This window comes from Octodon degus, unplaced genomic scaffold (assembly GCF_000260255.1).
Source record: "Octodon degus isolate 3935 unplaced genomic scaffold, OctDeg1.0 scaffold00029, whole genome shotgun sequence".
NCBI classification, from domain to species: domain Eukaryota; kingdom Metazoa; phylum Chordata; class Mammalia; order Rodentia; family Octodontidae; genus Octodon; species Octodon degus.
This window is the reverse complement of record NW_004524605.1, coordinates 9,089,523-9,106,022: the sequence shown is the minus strand read 5'-3', so window position 1 is coordinate 9,106,022 and position 16,500 is coordinate 9,089,523. Positions and strand designations below refer to the sequence as shown.

At 46.5% G+C, this 16,500-nt stretch overlaps 1 protein-coding gene across 5 annotated transcripts in view; it reads right to left on the bottom strand.

The window, feature by feature from the left end:
• The window catches only part of Gria1 (glutamate ionotropic receptor AMPA type subunit 1), a 322,606-nt gene extending 313,334 nt beyond the window's left edge, over positions 1-9,272 (bottom strand). For 2 of the 5 annotated variants that reach the window (XM_004629376.1, XM_004629375.1), the window contains exons 1-2: positions 7,624-7,726; positions 5,832-5,969 (exon numbers count right to left, since the gene is read on the bottom strand). In XM_004629376.1, the coding sequence (XP_004629433.1) occupies positions 5,832-5,844 (13 nt within the window). In that variant the 5' untranslated portion in view covers positions 5,845-5,969; positions 7,624-7,726. Of the gene's footprint in view, positions 1-5,831; positions 5,970-7,623; positions 7,727-8,930 lie in introns of those variants that run through there. The other 3 variants (XM_004629373.1, XM_004629377.2, XM_004629374.1) reach the window with 3 other exon arrangements.
• Between the last annotated feature and the right edge of the window lie 7,228 nt (positions 9,273-16,500).

Here is a 16,500-nt window from a genome sequence, read left to right as displayed (position 1 = left end):
TAAGTATTATAAGAAGAATAATTCAGAGTCATCTACCTGTGTCAACATCTGTGTTCCTTGGAGTGGGCACAGAGATGAAGATGGAAGGGCCAAAATCAGATTGCAACACCAACGGAAGAACTGCAAGCACCTGACAGAATGGAGGGCATCGGGCAGAACCCTGCAGCTCAGAAAACAAGCCTGTGCATGAGAGATTGGTAGAAGGGAGGAGCACTAGTGTGGCTTTTTTTTTTTTAAGACAGGGTCTTGTTATGCAGTTCAAGCTGGTCTTGAGCTCATTTGTAACCCAGGCAGGTCTTGAACTCACAGAGATCCTCTTGCCTCCTACTCCAGGGTGCTGGGATTACAGGCAGTTGCCACCATGCCTGGTTAATAGTATGATATTGTACCCCCTCAGAATACCCTCCTCTTACTCCACATCCATGTCTCTCCACTGTCAGATGCTTGCTTCAACTCCAGCTCTGCCAGCAAAATCTCCAGTACCTACAGGCATTGCTTCTGCTGTGGAATCTTATCCCAAATCGCACTTCACTGCAGCACCTCTACTGTGGCTCCCCCACGGAGCTCTCCCTTTTTGTGTGTGCCCATGTGTGTGTCCATGTCATAAATCCTCCAAGGGAGAAAGTGTAGTGAGCTTTGGGACCTTCACGACTGGCTCCAAATACTGAGGCTGTGATTGGTGGTATAATACAAAAAAGAAACAATCTCACCTAGTATCAGTAGCACTGCTATAAAATGAGCATAATAACCTTTAAATGTTGTTATAAAATTTAAATAAGGCAACATCTGTGAAGAATCTGGCATATAGGGAGTCTTCAAAATAATCTGTTTATTCCATCACTAGCCACAATTCTCTTCAATGCTTCATTGTATTTAGACCATTTTTTTTTAAAGAACAACAATACATATTCTTTTGTGTCCTTTGCTATTTGTTAGGTTGGAGGTTAGAATGAAACAAGAAGATATTGAATGCTGAAAGATGTAAATCAGATTGAGCAGATTGGCCTACTTAATGGTTCAGTTATAGCGGCTGCATGTGCAAGAGGAAGTAGTGATGGCAAAATGTGAGTATATTTGTATGTTTCATGCTCAAACAGCGGAGCATTTCTGAGTTTCACACAATAGAAGCTGAGGAGCAACATGGGCCAAGGCTTGCTTCACGCCATAGGGAGCAGCCATAAATCTAGATTTTTGTGTAAAATTTTGAAAAGCATTGTGAAGTTAAAGCAAATGAAGTCTGTGGACTGTTAGCTTGCGGCTCTGAAAATGATAAGTGAAGAAGCCATCTGCCTGTCCTAAGTGCCAAAGACCTGTTAGAATTTGCCTGAGTATCTTAAAGAGGTCCACACGAAGTGCCCTTGTACTCAGGGATGCCCTGGGACCCCCTGACTCTTGGAGATACTTGTTTATTTGTCTTAGAGGTATTGACAAGTGTACTATGTGACACCAAACAACAGCTATCCATGGTCTTACTGGATAGTAACACGGATTTCCACCTCAGATGGAGCTAATCTATAAAGACACACAGGCGCTGTGCATGCAGGAAAGTCAGCCAGGGTAGACTCAGTGCCTCCAGGAGGCGGCAGGTGGTAGGGGAAATGGGACAAGCGCACCAGTTGGGAGGTGGGCCACCTAGATGGGGGACTCTCCGGGCCAGGCAGCAGACTGAGACTATGTGGACTTCAGGCCAAAAGAAAATACCCTAATTCTGATATAAAATTATAAATGCTTTAAATACAGTGTGGGCCGAAAGAGTCCATCCCTGTACTAAACTGGCTTATGGCTGGCCATTTGGTGACCCCTCCTCCAGCACCTGAGAAATGCCAAGGGAGAACCCAACCATGGAGAGCCAGTGGTGGCCAGAGCAGCGAAACACAAAGTGAAGCGGTCTCCTCGCATACACCATCCTCCATGCCCACAGGATACCCGCTTTGCCTCCTTTGCTGTCCTCACCCTTTATCTCCTAGAAAACTTCTGCTTAACATTAAAACTCAATTTTATACCACTGTCTGAAAGGCCAACCTTGTGCCTTAAAGTCCCGAACACACCATACTACAAATCACTGCTTTCGTGCTTATAACATTACATCTCAATTTTCTCTTTATGAGACAGTCTGTCTCACCAGGGCAGGGAATGTGTCTCAGTTTTGTCTGCATTCCTGGTACTTACCATCATCCCTGGGTTTGAGTAACGGCTCAAAAATGCTTACTAAAGAAAAGCAAGACTTTTTAAGATAAAAGAGTTTCTTAAAGTGTACAAAATCCTTTCAGGGCCTGATCTTGAATATTTTGATCTGGGAAGTAGAGAGTGTACCCTCGAGTGTTGCTTTAAACAAGTTCTCTTGGTGAATCTTATATGCAATGCAGTTTAGAGACCTCTGAGCTAAGCTGTAGGCCTCACAAGGAAAGAAGCTACAGGGAATGAGCCCTTCCTTACATTCAAGTCATCGTGCCTTTCATTCCTATCATCTAGCAGAGTGCTTAGTGTATATTTAGCAGGTATTTGCTGAATGAATGAATGATGAATGAATGAATGAATGAATGAATGAATAAACAAATGGGCAAATGAATGAAAGCAAGGTCTGAAGTGTCACAATTCTGCTCAGACTTTTCATTGGAACCATAATTGGCATGCCATTCATTGCTTTCTTTGAACTTACCATGAGGACACCAAGATAGACTTGATATCTGGAGAATAAATGCCATGACCATTCTTACCCACCCCTATCTTTGTGAACAGTGTGCAGAGGAGATCCAAAGGCATTTGGGTTGTAGGTTCAACAACTTTACCCCTTAATGATGGCAGACAAAGAAAGCAAGAAGGCTTGAACTCAATGAAGATAGCAAACTGTCACCATGGCTAGTGACGTTAGTGATGCTCGTCTTCTGCCTTTCCTGCATCCCTACCCTGCAATCCTGGCCCTTCTTTTCAAATCCTTGCTTGTTAAACATCTAGTAGGAGCAACTCCTATTATCCTTCATCTCTCTTCCCTTCTCCACCCCCTGGTGGAGGGACAACGAATAGCAAAATACACAGGGAAAAATCAAATGACAGCAACAATTATGAAAATAACACAAACATTTGGCTTTTTTCTGGAGACTTGTACGTTACTTTAAGGCATTTGGTAATTTGTGTTTTAAAAAGTACACCAAATTGCACTTGAAACTGAAATTTTTCTTGGTTTTCCATATGTGATTAATTAACCTATTCTGTTCCAAACCTACTATAGTTCTCTTGCTGTTCTTAATTTGAATCAGAAGAGGGGGATAGTTTAGTTAACAAAGGCTCCTTAAAGCAGGCCAGGAATTATACCTCCACTGTTTCAGCACAAATTTCCCAATACTCCCTCTGACTTTAAAACCTAACAAAAGAGACTAAAAGTTTAAGCATGAAATACCATGATTGCTTCTTGTGTTCTCTACTGGAATGCATACTACTTGAGAGCCAGAGCATTATACGATCTGTACATTTCCAAAGTTCATCTCAATTCACAGCTTTGAAGAAACAGTTAAAGAATAGCCCAGTTGAACAAGGCAGCTTTGAAGAGCTGAGCACGAGTGTATGGTAGGCATCACACTGAAGAAGCCACAGCCATCTATTCCAGGCCCACTGTTCGTGGCATCGTGGCAGATAACATTAGCTGTACCGTATTTCTACTTCCAGAGTGAATATCTAATGACTCTATTAGAGATCGTGCCTTAGATTGTTAAGATAACGTTATGAAAAAACACCTTTTGTCTTAGAATATTTCCTTCTATTTTTGCCTTTTACTATCTTTTCCTGCCAATCAACGTCTTGACACCAGGAAAGCAGTTAACATCTCTTTCCATCAGGCTCTGCAATAGACAGGTCTTAGGGAATACACATGCCAGCCCTTTGTTCTTCTTGACTTCCCGAGAAAGTAAACCTTCAACCGAACCTCTTTGAGAGTACGACAAAGGATATGGCAATTCTGTCCATTAAATATATTAATACTTGTATGTATGCACAAAAGATCATTCATAATATTAGGTGGTTTAGGGCCACACTGGAGCTCATAACCAAATCCCTCACAGACTCTGGTCCATACAAAAAGTGATGGAGGGTTATCTGATAGTTAAGTACCTACTCTGTATTATTCTGGATTTCTGGGAAGATGGTTAATGTAAACTACGTTCAATGGTTAAAAATAAGCATTTGGTAAGAATAGTGAGCAACTCTGTAGGCAAGATTTTCAGTCGTAGCATTACCAAAATTTAGCATTGCTGTTTTGTTTAGCAATAACCTGCTCCTGCGCAAAATCAAAAATATAGTTTAAAAGGCTATCGATGTTTCCTCTTAGCTGCAGCATCAGTCCACTGTCTTACAAGACCCTGAACATTCCTTTTCAGTTCTTGGATCATTTCACAATATTACTGAATGACAATAAGAATCAGTGTATTTATCATGGTGCAGTGGAATATGACCACGATTTGTTTCCCAAGTGACCTCGGAAGTTACATAACCTGTTGCTGCCTAGACTTCCTTAAGTCTAAAGTGGGGATGACACAGAGTTTTCTGTAAGCTTTCTATCAGGATTAAATACGCTAACACACGAAAGAAGCAATTAGTGCGTTGCATGGGCTGTGGCCAAAGCTTAATAAATGGCAACGAATGCTGCTGTAAATGTCTATAAAATATTTATCATAGTTCTCACTGCATAGAGAGTCCTGAATAAATGGGATCTGGAATAACTGTGATTCTTACATTCATGTCATCATTATTTTATGGGCAGTCCTAGGAATAAGGAGCCTTCTGCATTTTTGTTCTGAGACTTCAAAAAGCCTATTCAGTTCAAATCATTGATCCCTCAGTGTGAGAATGTGAGAAAGAGATGAAAGACAAGGGCCACACTTTCAGCCATCCACAGCCCAGCCAGAGTCGCCACAACACCAGTTCAAGCCAGTGGTGCCAATTCAAAGCCAAAGGTAAAATTCACTCAAAGTTTGATTCCCAAAATGCTCTTGCACCCTCTGCTTACCCTTTCCTGCCATGAATTCCCAGAAGGCAAAGTCTCTACTGATTAAATTGCATGCTTTCACCTGACATAAAATGACAGTCACTCAACCAACAAAATGAATTTCCTTCTAAGTCCTAATTGCCAGAAAAACTCAGAATGGAATTTGTTGCCCACATTTTACAACCCATTCCACTCTGATAGCACCCACAGAGCAGTTCTTCTCGAAGTCATCCCTGTTCTGTTTTATGCTCAATGACTGTCATACAAGCTGTGTAAAATTTACAGAGATTTTTGTGTCTACAAACCATGCCTTAGTGAATCAACCATTTCAAATCATTGTGGAAACAATGAGAGCACCACATTTTAATAAGTAGCGTTTACTTCTCCGAACAGGAAAACAGATATCCTTCGCCTCATGTACTTTTTCCGATCAGGGATATTTTTCTCCCTTTCGTTTTTAGACAGAAATGGCTTGAGAGTTCCAAGCACATCCTGCTAAAGTCAGAGCCTTTAATTCTGTCTCTCTCACCAGTTTCCTATGTGTGAAGATTGCTCAGCCAAACCAGAAGACCCCAGAGAGGAAAGAGCGAGGCAGCTCACCCGAGGACCCATCAGCCTGGCATTTCCAGTGAGCTGACAGTGAAAAAGCAAACCCATTCCATGAAGCATAGCAGGATCTAAATACCAACTGCTGGAATCTCTCAGAAGGCCCTAGAAATGTTCCTTGGAGGGATTTCTCTTATGAAGACAAATGACAACTCAAGTCATTTTTGCACCACCACCACCTACCCACAGGCCCTCCTTTCATTGGTCTAGGGAAAAAGAAATCTCAGAAATAGAAGCAATTACTTACATCTATAGGTCATCTCAAAGCTGTCACTGATGTTCACAATATCAATCTGGGGGAGCAGCTTTGGGGGCTCTGTGAGTTGCGACAAAGCAAATCTAAAGGCGGCATGTTCCTGTGACTGTTGGTTTGGAAATAGTCCCCCTGTGAGAAAAGAAAATGCAACATGGTATCTGGGCTAGAGACAGGGTTTAGCCCCCCAGTGACCCACTACAGACAGCCCTTTTCTTCTCCCATGCCAAAGTCACGAGTTGTAGCCTTTTGTGGGAGGTATGAGTTCTGACAGACTCAGCATAACTTCCGCAGATGAGCTCCTATGTGCCAGAGCCCCTAACACCTGTTACCCTAGTCAGACATATAGTGGTACACTGTTCATTCGCCTAAGAGGGGTGGGGGTTTCTCTTCCCCATCCTTTGGGCAAATCACCTGGGAGACCCAGGCTTTTTCTGCATCCAGAAAGCTTCCTTGTGTCTAACTTGTCTCAGATGAATCCCACCTCCCACAGAGCCTTGCAGGATACAGATGCTAGTAAGTATTACAACATGGTTAAAATGTAGGTCTGGGACACTGTGGACTTTTCTAGTATTAGAACTATTTGATTTTGACACTTTTGGACTTTAGTAAGACCTGTATGCCATTTAAGCATCTTGTTGCCTCCAAAGCTGAGTATTTATTTTCCCTGAAAATTCTTAATTTTCTGTGAGTAACAATTTAGTGTTTTGCTTCTTTCATCATTCATGTTCCCAGCTACCTAGGAATGACTTGTTACATAAGGGATTGCCACTGTGTGCTTGTGTGGCAGAATCTTGTGCATCAGGGATGCGGGGGTCTCAAGAATGCCAAGCAGTTCAAATGTTCTGTTCCCACAGAGACCCCAGGCAAGCCACGTGTTGGCGCTCCTGTTGCAAGGAGTAAGGGCACAGGGCATCCCTGTGTATTTACGTGGGCATATAAGCAAATTAATATAAACTGTGAATTAAAACCGGTGATATCTAGAGACTGGACTGCACGAATATTTACTGAGAAGTTTATCTCAGATCTAACAGGAATCTGTTAGAATGCAAAGCACTTCTGACTTCTGATACAGTGGATGCATGTTGATTTTTAAGAAAACAATGCCACCAACAAGAAAATGGATTACAAAGCTTTGTCGGAGAACTCACTAGTAGAATCAAGTATACCTTAATGGCGGTGATACTTTCAGCATTTGGTTTGCAATTTAAGAGGTTTTGCCTCTTGTTTGAAAATAGCAGCAATAATTTTATCAGTTGAACAATTACACGGAGACTAAATATGCTGAAGCATCTGCATGAGGACCACGCAGGGAATATAGCACACATGTACTTCTCTATTCATTTATACGCACGATGGTATCTATACGCAAATCCACCCAAGGAAAGCAAGCCTGTGCATCTCTAGGCAAGCAGTTACCATTAGCTAAGTGTAGGCAATACGTAAGCACTACCATAAACAGTTCCCTGCAAAAGAGCAGGTGATTTTCACGTGTCCAGATATGCTCATTTTAAAGAGTAACAACAACCACAGAAAAATCATTCTTGAATTTGATGCTCCACCCTCCCTCCAGGATGACCACACCCCAAACGCTCCTCATCCTCTTCTCCATCTCGGCAGTGAATGAAAGGAGGGGGCAGGAGGAGGGGGGAGGGGGAGGGGGAGGGGAGGGGAAGGAAGAGGGGGAGGGGGGAGGGGGGAAAGGAAAGACTACAGGCTAGGCTGCAATGGAATTATCTCCTGAAGGCAGGAAGTTTCTCCATGTGAGGCACGAGCACACATACACACACGTTTCAGGATGTACCCTAACAGGTGTCAGGAAACAGCAAGTTACTCCACAGCCACACCAACCACCTTGGGAACCAGCTAGTTGGAGAGGCCGAAAGAAACTCCACTGCAGTGTATCTGACAAAACACGAGCTCACCATGAGCCTCCAGCTAACACAAGCTCACACAAAGAACACAAACTCCCAGCAGTGAGAACTTTCTCTGTTTCCTTAGGAGGAGGGGAAAAGAAACTGAGCCAGCCACGATGCTTCCAGGCACAGCAGCCTGCTCGGTTCTGGGACACAAACGGTCACCAATGCTGGTCACACAGAAGCCACAGCCCTGTGGACCTGCCTTTTTATTGGTGTGATTGTTCTTTGTTGTGCTTTCCCCCAGGATTGTGAGGATGGGAGGTATCTGTCAGCTCCCTCACACACACACAGGGAGGAGAGAGAGCCGTTTAGAGCACACATCCAAGACAGGGAGATGGGGAACACAATCGCATGCCGCGTGGTATGTGCTGCCTCGAAGTTGAGGGGAGGGAGCCAGGCTTGGGAGCACAGGTGTGGGGGCCCAGTGTGCGCGTGTCTGGATGGATGTAAAGGGGAGGCGGCGAACACAGGCAGGATCGAAGAGAAGGGGGCGCGAGGAGTGCACAACAGGCAGGCCAGGAAGTTCCAGGACTGGGGAGTGAGGAGCACTTGCCCAGCGTGGCAGACTGCAAAGAGGAGGCAGTTGGGGGTGGGGATCACAGGGCAGGAGAGAAAGAGCCCCTCTCCGGGGGTGGGGGCCCCTTCCATTATTTCAACAGCTGCCATAAGCCCAGCACTCTCTCCTCCTGTGGGAGGGTCTCCTTTACCTCCCCAGCAGAGACCCACTGTGCTCAGTGCCTGAATGCATCTGTGAACCTCTCATGCATCGCCACACGGAAATACACCCACTGTACACATTTATACACACAAACGAAATCAGACAGCATCCACCAAGCAACGGGGTTAACTCCTTAGGCACCCGCAAGCCTGTTCCAAGCCACAGCCTGATCCCCCCAACCTCAAGCAGTGGTGCCTCCATTTCCCATGCTCTTCTTGGAGTGTGAGCTGCGTGTGTTCACCTGTATGTGTGCGTGTGTACACCCCACCCCGTCGGGCAGCTGAAGCCCCCTCCCCTCGCTGCCTGCCCGAGTCTTCCCCCCTCCCGCTGCACAGCTTTAGATAGCCACACACAACAGCTGTGCTGAGGAGGGGGTGACAGTCCCCGTCCAAAAAAAAAAAAAAATCCCTTCCAGCTTCCGAAAGTCCCCGGGCCCAGGCTGCTCCTGCCACTCACCGATCTGGATATTGTTCGGGAAATTGGCACCTACTACCGCGCCTAGGAAACCGGTGCAGAAGAAGGCAAAGATGTGCTGCATATTCCTTTTTGCATTGGCGAAAAAGAAGCCCAGGTCCAATCATAGATTTGGTGTTGCCCCCCTTCCTTTCTTCCTCTCGCTGCTCTGCCTCTTCTCTTCCTCCAGTGGTTCCTTCCTTCGCTCTTTCCTCTGCTTTCCTTCTGGGAGGTTTGCTCCCTTGGAATCCGAGAGCGCTTAAACTGCAGCGTTAACACCAACTGACAGCCGGATGAACTGAGTGCGGACGGACGGAGGAGCCGTCCTCATGCTAGCTGGAGCGCTCCCCCTCGCCTCCTGCCTCTCCTCTCCTCTCCTCTCCTCTCCTGCACTGCCTGCCTCTCTCCCTCCCGCTCTCTCCTCTCCCCCTCACACTCACACAGGCAGGCGCTCTGCGCTGATACCCACGAGCCAGCTCAGAGTTCCACAGCCGACCTCCCCTGCCTGTCACCCTGCCGCCCCATCCTCACCTCATCCTCCTTTCCGAGTGTGCGGAGGAGGGAGGGGAGGCGGGTGGGGGTGCCGCGGTGCCTGTGCCCCCTTCACCCTCCACTTCCAGGCTCGCTCTATGCCCGCTCTCCCCCAGCCCCCAGCCTGCCGGATGTTCCTGGGAATGTGGGTTCAGCTCTAAGTCAGTAGGTGGCAGGGGGTCCCCACAAGAGACCTGGATGCGCCAGCTGCTTGATCTAGGTCACTTTTTCTAGGAGTGCCCTGCCAGGCTGTGCGGGATGTAGCTCATGCACTCCACTGGCCCAGTTATTCCTGCAACTAATTCCTGAGGGGAAGACCCTAGAAATCCCTCTAAAACAATTCCCAGGAAAGAAGAGCTTTGCCCCCCTCACAGGAGGAGTGGGAAGAACAAACAACAGGAGGCTGGAGAATGACTAGCTTTGGTTTTGGCTTGGCTGTGTGGCGTCCTGTCTGCCTTTGGAAGTGTCATCAGTGGTCTCTCTCACACTGTAGCCCCTTACAGCAGGACCCCTTCTCCCTTTCCCTGCGTCCCACAGGAGCTATGGCACCAGGACTGCGTGGGAGTACAACAAAGGCAAAGGATACTCACATAGAGCAATTACATGAGTCATTTTGCAGGGATTCTAGTGAGGAGACTCAGGCTTCTTGTGGTTAGCTCCAGGTGTTGGTCAGGACCAGAGTAAGCAGGAACTTCACAGAGCACTCAGGACCAGGACATCCACAGAAGCAACCTGTAGAGAGAACCACTGCTCGGAAACAAAAGCGAGTTCTGATGCAGCAGCCAGGAGCAGCCAGAGCACTTGATGGTTCAGGAAGCGACTTCCAAGTGCTAGCCACTTGTGCTATGCCCACCCTTGGGAAGCGACTAGTGTACAGGTGAAAAACCTGAGGCGCCAGAGGTTACATCTTCATGAAGACAGGCATCTAAGAAGCACAGTCCAGTGTACAAACATGGTTGTTCTGGTCCTCGCCAGCTGGCCTGCTGTACTGGGCAGAACTCCCACCTAACAGAATAATCCAGCAAGGGAAAGGGATACCTTTTCCTCAGTAACTGAGCAGACAGACTTTAGACCTGATTATTTCTTTATCACTAAAACGGACCATATTATGGAGGCCTTGCTTAGTTCCTCCACTCCAACCGGACAATTACACCCACTCATGACAGCTAGGAGGGCTGGGATTTGCAAGAAATAGGAGCCTGTGTTCAAGTAAGCCTTAACACCAGGACAACTTGCAGCTCAGATACCTTATGATTTCCTACGACAATTTCCACATTAATTAGCTAGAGTGATGTGTAAAGTCACTGTGTACTCACCCCATATCCTGTGCCAGAGCCTGTGCAAAGCACTGAGTGTGCATCGTGTTTGTTTGTTCAACAGTCCCTGTGGGCGCTAAACTCATTCCCATTCTATTGCTAAAGAAATTGAAGCCTCATGATTTATCCCATTTTCTGCTGCTGGTAAGGAAGAGATTGAAAGTGTAAATCCAGGAAACTCTACCCTGAGACTTAAACTATCAACCTCCAGGCTCTAGCAGCAGCTGACACCCAGAAGGAGAAGGGCAGAAGTGGGAGACTAAGTTTGGGAAACTGGGCAACAGAGTCTGGAAAGATTGCTTGTCAGTTTGAAAAGGCTGGTATTCAATGATTCCATTTTATACTTTCTCCATTTGCTTTTTCCCCTCTTACTATTTTGAATAGTACCTAGGGATCATTTAAATTCCCCGAGCTTTGTGCCTGGTAATAATAATAATTAGCTGTCACTAAAGGCTTCACACTTTCCTGTCACCTTTCAGAGGAAGATCTCAAAGCCATTTACAAGGATTAATTAGCAAAGCCTCAACACCCACCTGAGATGAGGAAGAATTGTTTTGCTTTCTGGAAGAGGCAGGGGTTTGAGAAGGTAAAAAGATGCACTTGCTGTGATCATTTTAAATCATACCATCATACTGTCAGATCTTCTAAATATAGTTCTATGTCTCCGCATGCTCAAGTGTGATCAATCAAGCTCTTTGGCCTATTAAGTACAAAATTGTCCAAAGATTAAATAAACATGGAATTTACGCATTTCAAGCTTGGGTGTGTAGGTCAAATGACATTTCAGTTCAAGCATTCCTTTTTGTTCAAAATTCTCTTTCGTTCAAATGATGGTGGGGAACCCATTCTGTATCAGTCTGGGAATCAGGGGAAGGGGAAGAAATCTTCCCCAGCCTGTTAGGGAAGAAGACTTACGAGCCAGCCACTGACGGACCAGGACCAGTGCAGAATAGAGTTGCAAGCACAGCAGTGGGAAGAGGAAAAGGAGACCACCGTTGGTCTGCCCAGAGCAGCTTCCCAAGAGCTGGACCATGAGGGATGAAGCAATGACAGGCGGAAACTAAGTGCGGGGCTGGGAAAAGACATGCAAAGGGAAAAGATCAGCACAGGCTGGAGGCAAGAGGGGACGCCATGCGCTCTGTGTATCCACAGACCATGGTGTGAGATGGCAGATATGGCAGAATGTGAAACCCAGGAGATCATAGGGCTAGGGCTTGCAAGACTCTTCATTCCTGCTGGACAGGGGAGATCAGGGGCAGCATGTTTAGTACTTCAGTGACAGTCCAAAAGGTATGCATGAGAAAGAAAGCAGTGAGTGCTGGTAAAAGGTGGTTTCTTTAGCCTTAAAGGTTAACACTATATCCTGTCCAGATTCACTTCTCTGGACAACCTATTCCATTACCTCCCCTCACAGCCTCCAGTCCTATTTGCTGTGCCCAACTTCAGTCTTGGAACGGTTGACTTTTGATAGTGTCTTGCGATTGATGATGGCCAAACCCAACAGATGTGCGACACACTGATTTACACAGCATCTGGGCACCCCTCATCTCATCTCATCCCCTGTCCAACCTTAAGATGACAGAATTGGAGCTCCCTGTACAGATTTGGTAAGGCTCAGTCTGGCCAGCTAGATGGTTTGTGTGAGATGGTGTTTCTCAGTGGCAGTAATTCCTCCCCTGGTAGATTCTGCGCAGTGTGTGGTGGAGATATTTTTTGCTTTTATCTGGGGCGGTGCCCCTGGCATCTTGTGTGCAGAGTCCAGGCATGACTCTAAACCTTGCAGAACGCACAGGGCTGGCACTCTAGCTTTCACAGCAAAGCATTTTCTAGTTCGAAACTTCAATGCGGTTGAAGCTGAAAAACTTTTTATCAGGGTACATGGCAACCAGCACACCAGGACCCCCTGTTGCAAGTTCCGATTTTCTATTCCATGATAAGACATAGAAGAAAGACTCAGTCTTTTTTATTTTGTGGCTTTTCATATTATAAAATAGGATCCCTCAAGATGGGTGCTCTGTAAAGTCTAGGGGGGATGAGCACTGGATGGAAGGGCTCCAGACAGTGACCAGCCAGGAGAGAAGCCTTCCAAATGCCACTCAAGCTGTGCCCCAGAGTCAGCGTGGCACCTACTCCTCCAGCCAAGTCTGGTTCAGCCTGTAGCATGCTGTGAGTGCTAGAACCACAGAACCAAGCAACTTTGATTTTCATATTTGGCTTTGGTTCTTCACTAAAAATCAAGAAAAACTGTGTTGGGCAGGGATTTTAAATTCAAATGCCTCCCTGGGCCAAGCAGGAAAATGCATGAAGTCATCCAAGGGGAATACAATGGGCAGGAAGGGTACTGGTTTCTATGTCCTTCAAAGGTGGCTACAACATCTGGGAGGGACCTTGTGGCTGCTAACAAGAAAGAGAGGCTGAGGGTAGTGGATCTACAGGCTTATTTTTCATAAGAAGACAGTAATATGCCTTTAAAGAAGCTAGTAGATGTGTCTGTGTTTCAAAGGGGAGAAAAAAGGGAAGACAGTGTGAGGGCTGAGCTTGGGTTGATTCCCACTCAAAGCCCAGAGTGTCAGTGGAGGCCAGGAGACCAGAACCAAGCATCCCAAGTCCAGAGCCACCTCTCTGGACTTCTGCTTTCTTTTCTGTAAAGTGAAGATGTCGGATGGAGTGATGGCCACAGCGTGCTCTAATACTGACTCTGTGTCTCCACTTGACACCAGGGACAGAGGTGAAGGAGAAAAAGGCCAGACATGCTGCCTGAGGGTACCCCTTGTCCCCCCATCCCCACTGTTCCCTGCAGTTGGCAGTCTGGGTCAGTCCTTTCCCTTCCCAGGCTCACGTCTCTACCTGTACAATGTGTGTGCATGTGTGTGTGTGTGGGGGAGTGTTGGCTTGAGCATTCTTGCTTGCTAGTGTGAAACAGTTCAAGGGGGAAGAAAACCATCAAATTTATGATCTGCGAACAGATCTCTGATGGCTAACAAGTTGGCCCAAATATAATCAGGAGAGGAGCCTCCGTGGCTGTAGGAAGTCCCCGTTTTCAAAGATGTTTTTACAAAAATAATAACGATGATATTTTCCATGGTTCCTAGCACAAGTCATAGAGAAAGCTCCCAAAATAATACTCTGCAGACTGTGAGCATGCATGTGCATGTGCATGTGTGTGTGTGTGTGTGTGTGTGTGTGTTGAGCGCACACCCCAAAGAATGTAATTACCCACCCTGGAGTTCTGCCAAGTTCAGCAGCATTTTCTTTCTTTCTTCTTGTCCTCCTTCTCCGTTCAGTCTTCCCTCCCCTTCTCACACAAATGACAGCATTTTCATAAGCCCTTGGCATTACTAGGTAATCAGGGAGCGAGAGCTCTGGAGTACACCCTGGGGCAGGATCCACGCCTGCAAAAAAGAAAAGTCCATTGGAGGGGAGGCTGCAGAGCAGCATTACTGCCGCCGGGAAAAGCCAGGGGCATTGACTAGTCCTCTAAATGTGGGCGGCCTGGGGAAGGCCACATCAGCCACATCCACCAGGGTGCTGTCCGCAGCTCGGGGCCCACTGCTCAGCCAGACCTGGTTCAGAAGGCACAGAGCCAGGCTTCCTTTGCCAGGCTCACCAAAGGGTGATTTTGGATGCGCCATTGAACTCCTTTGTGTTGTCTTCATCTGTGAAGTAGGGAGGCTACAATAGAGCTGGCGAGAGCCTTCACCCAGGAAGGACCTTGCGGGACTCCAAATACAAGCAGGGGCCTCGGCCAGCCTTCCGTCAGGTAGGTGTGTGGTGTTGTCATTTTTGCCTCATGGGTGGAGTCCAGATCGGTCCTCGCCTAGGAGACCGCCATGCTGTTCCAGTGGTCTTCTGGAATCTCTTGGAGCTGAGCTGGCTCACCTCCTGTTGAGCTGATTTCACTTGCCCCTGCCCTCGAGTGCCCACCAAGAAGACACAAACTTCTGACATTTCTGCTTCCCGAAGTGCGCCTCCCTGCATTCCTTCCTCCTCCCTAAATGGCACCTTCGTTCATCCACTTGTGAAGCTAAGGACTCCAGATCAGTGCAGTTAAGGGCTGTGTTTCAAAAATAAAGGTTCCAATTATTCCCCCATCTGTCCACCACTCCAGGTCGTTTGTTCTTCCTTCCTCTCTCTTCAGACCCATGACAATCTCCACTTCTTCTGTCTCCTTTTTCTGCACCTTTCCTATCCCTCTCACCTTTGTAACATAGTTTGTTCTTTGTACGGCAGCCCCTGGGACACCTTAGATACAGAAGTCAAACCACACGGCTCCACAACTCTAAAACATCCTGGCACTTGGTTCCATACTTAGAATAAAGTCTGCAGTCTGAACGCTGCCTGTTCCTTCCACCCATCTTCCGCCCCGCTCTTCCCTGACTCCCTCTGGTCCATCCACATTGCCCTTCTTGCTGTTATTTTAATGCACAAAACACCACCTTGTTTTAGTACCTTTATACTTGCACTGTTCTCTGCCTGCAGAAATCCATGTTCCAAGTTCCCCCACTTGCAGAATCTATAAGAGCACCTTGTAGATCACCCACTATCACTGCAGTGCTTAGAACAATGTTCACATAAAGTCCATAATATTGGTAGAAAGAAGGAATTGATGATTCTTATCTTTCCTTGAGGTATTGTTTTGCTCTTGTGAATTCTGAGTTTTTAGGGTCTATTTCTATTCCTTCTTCCCACAAAGCCCTCTCATACCCACTTTGGTCTCTTTTTGTATCTGCATTATTTGTCACTGACTGAATGTAACTCTTAGTTAACTTGGTTTTCCCACTTGGTTTTCAGTCCCTCAGGGGCAGGAAGCAAACCTATGGTATCATGATGGCTCGTGAGTTTTAAGCGCTGATGTGTGCCAGGCTACACGCCTTCCTCATATCATGCAGTATTCACAGCAGCTGTGTGAAGCAGGAATCCTTCTTATGCTATTAGGAGGTGAAGAAGGCAGGATGCAAGAGCTGTGTTCCCTCCCAAACTCACACGGCTATCTGTAGACAGGGCTAGGGCCTTCGACTTTATCAGCCTGGTGTCCGAGGCTGGTCCTTGCAAGCACTGAGCTGCAGTGTCCCTCAAGCTGCACGCATCAGTTCGGTCAACGTGCGCTGGGTAGTTCCAGGGCAGTACATGTAGTACTTGCACATAGATGAAGGGTCTGGTTTTGGATGTATGACCCAGCAGATAGCGCTTGTAGAACCTGGCCCTGCTGAAGGGCCAGTCAGCCAAGCTTGAGCAGGAGCTCTTCGAAGCCACATAGGATGCACATGCAAGACTGTGGTTTGCTGCAGAAAAGAAAGAGCTCTTCAAAGGAAAGAGAACAATGCTCCTCTCCCTAGGTCTGATAACTTTCTTTAATAGAAGCCAAACAATCATGATGGCACTGATTGGAGTCCCCACCCACCTTGATGGCCAAAGGCAGAATTTAATCAGTGTTTGGGAGACTTGAAACACAAGTGCTTCTAATTGACTGTCACACTCCAAAGTATTAAATATTGCTGCTTGCCTAACCTATACCCTCTGCTTTGTTACTTAGTGGGAGACAAAAATTACATAAAAGAAAAAAAAATGCTAAGAAGGAGGCACCCCTTACATGGAAGCAAAGCAAGTAGAATGTGGGGGTTGGAAGGACCTTCTGAGATTAGAGTCCCCCTTCTTTGATTTACAAAGGAAATTGGATCTCAGAAAGATTGAGCTATTTGCTTTGGAAGACCCAGTCAGATGGTGTC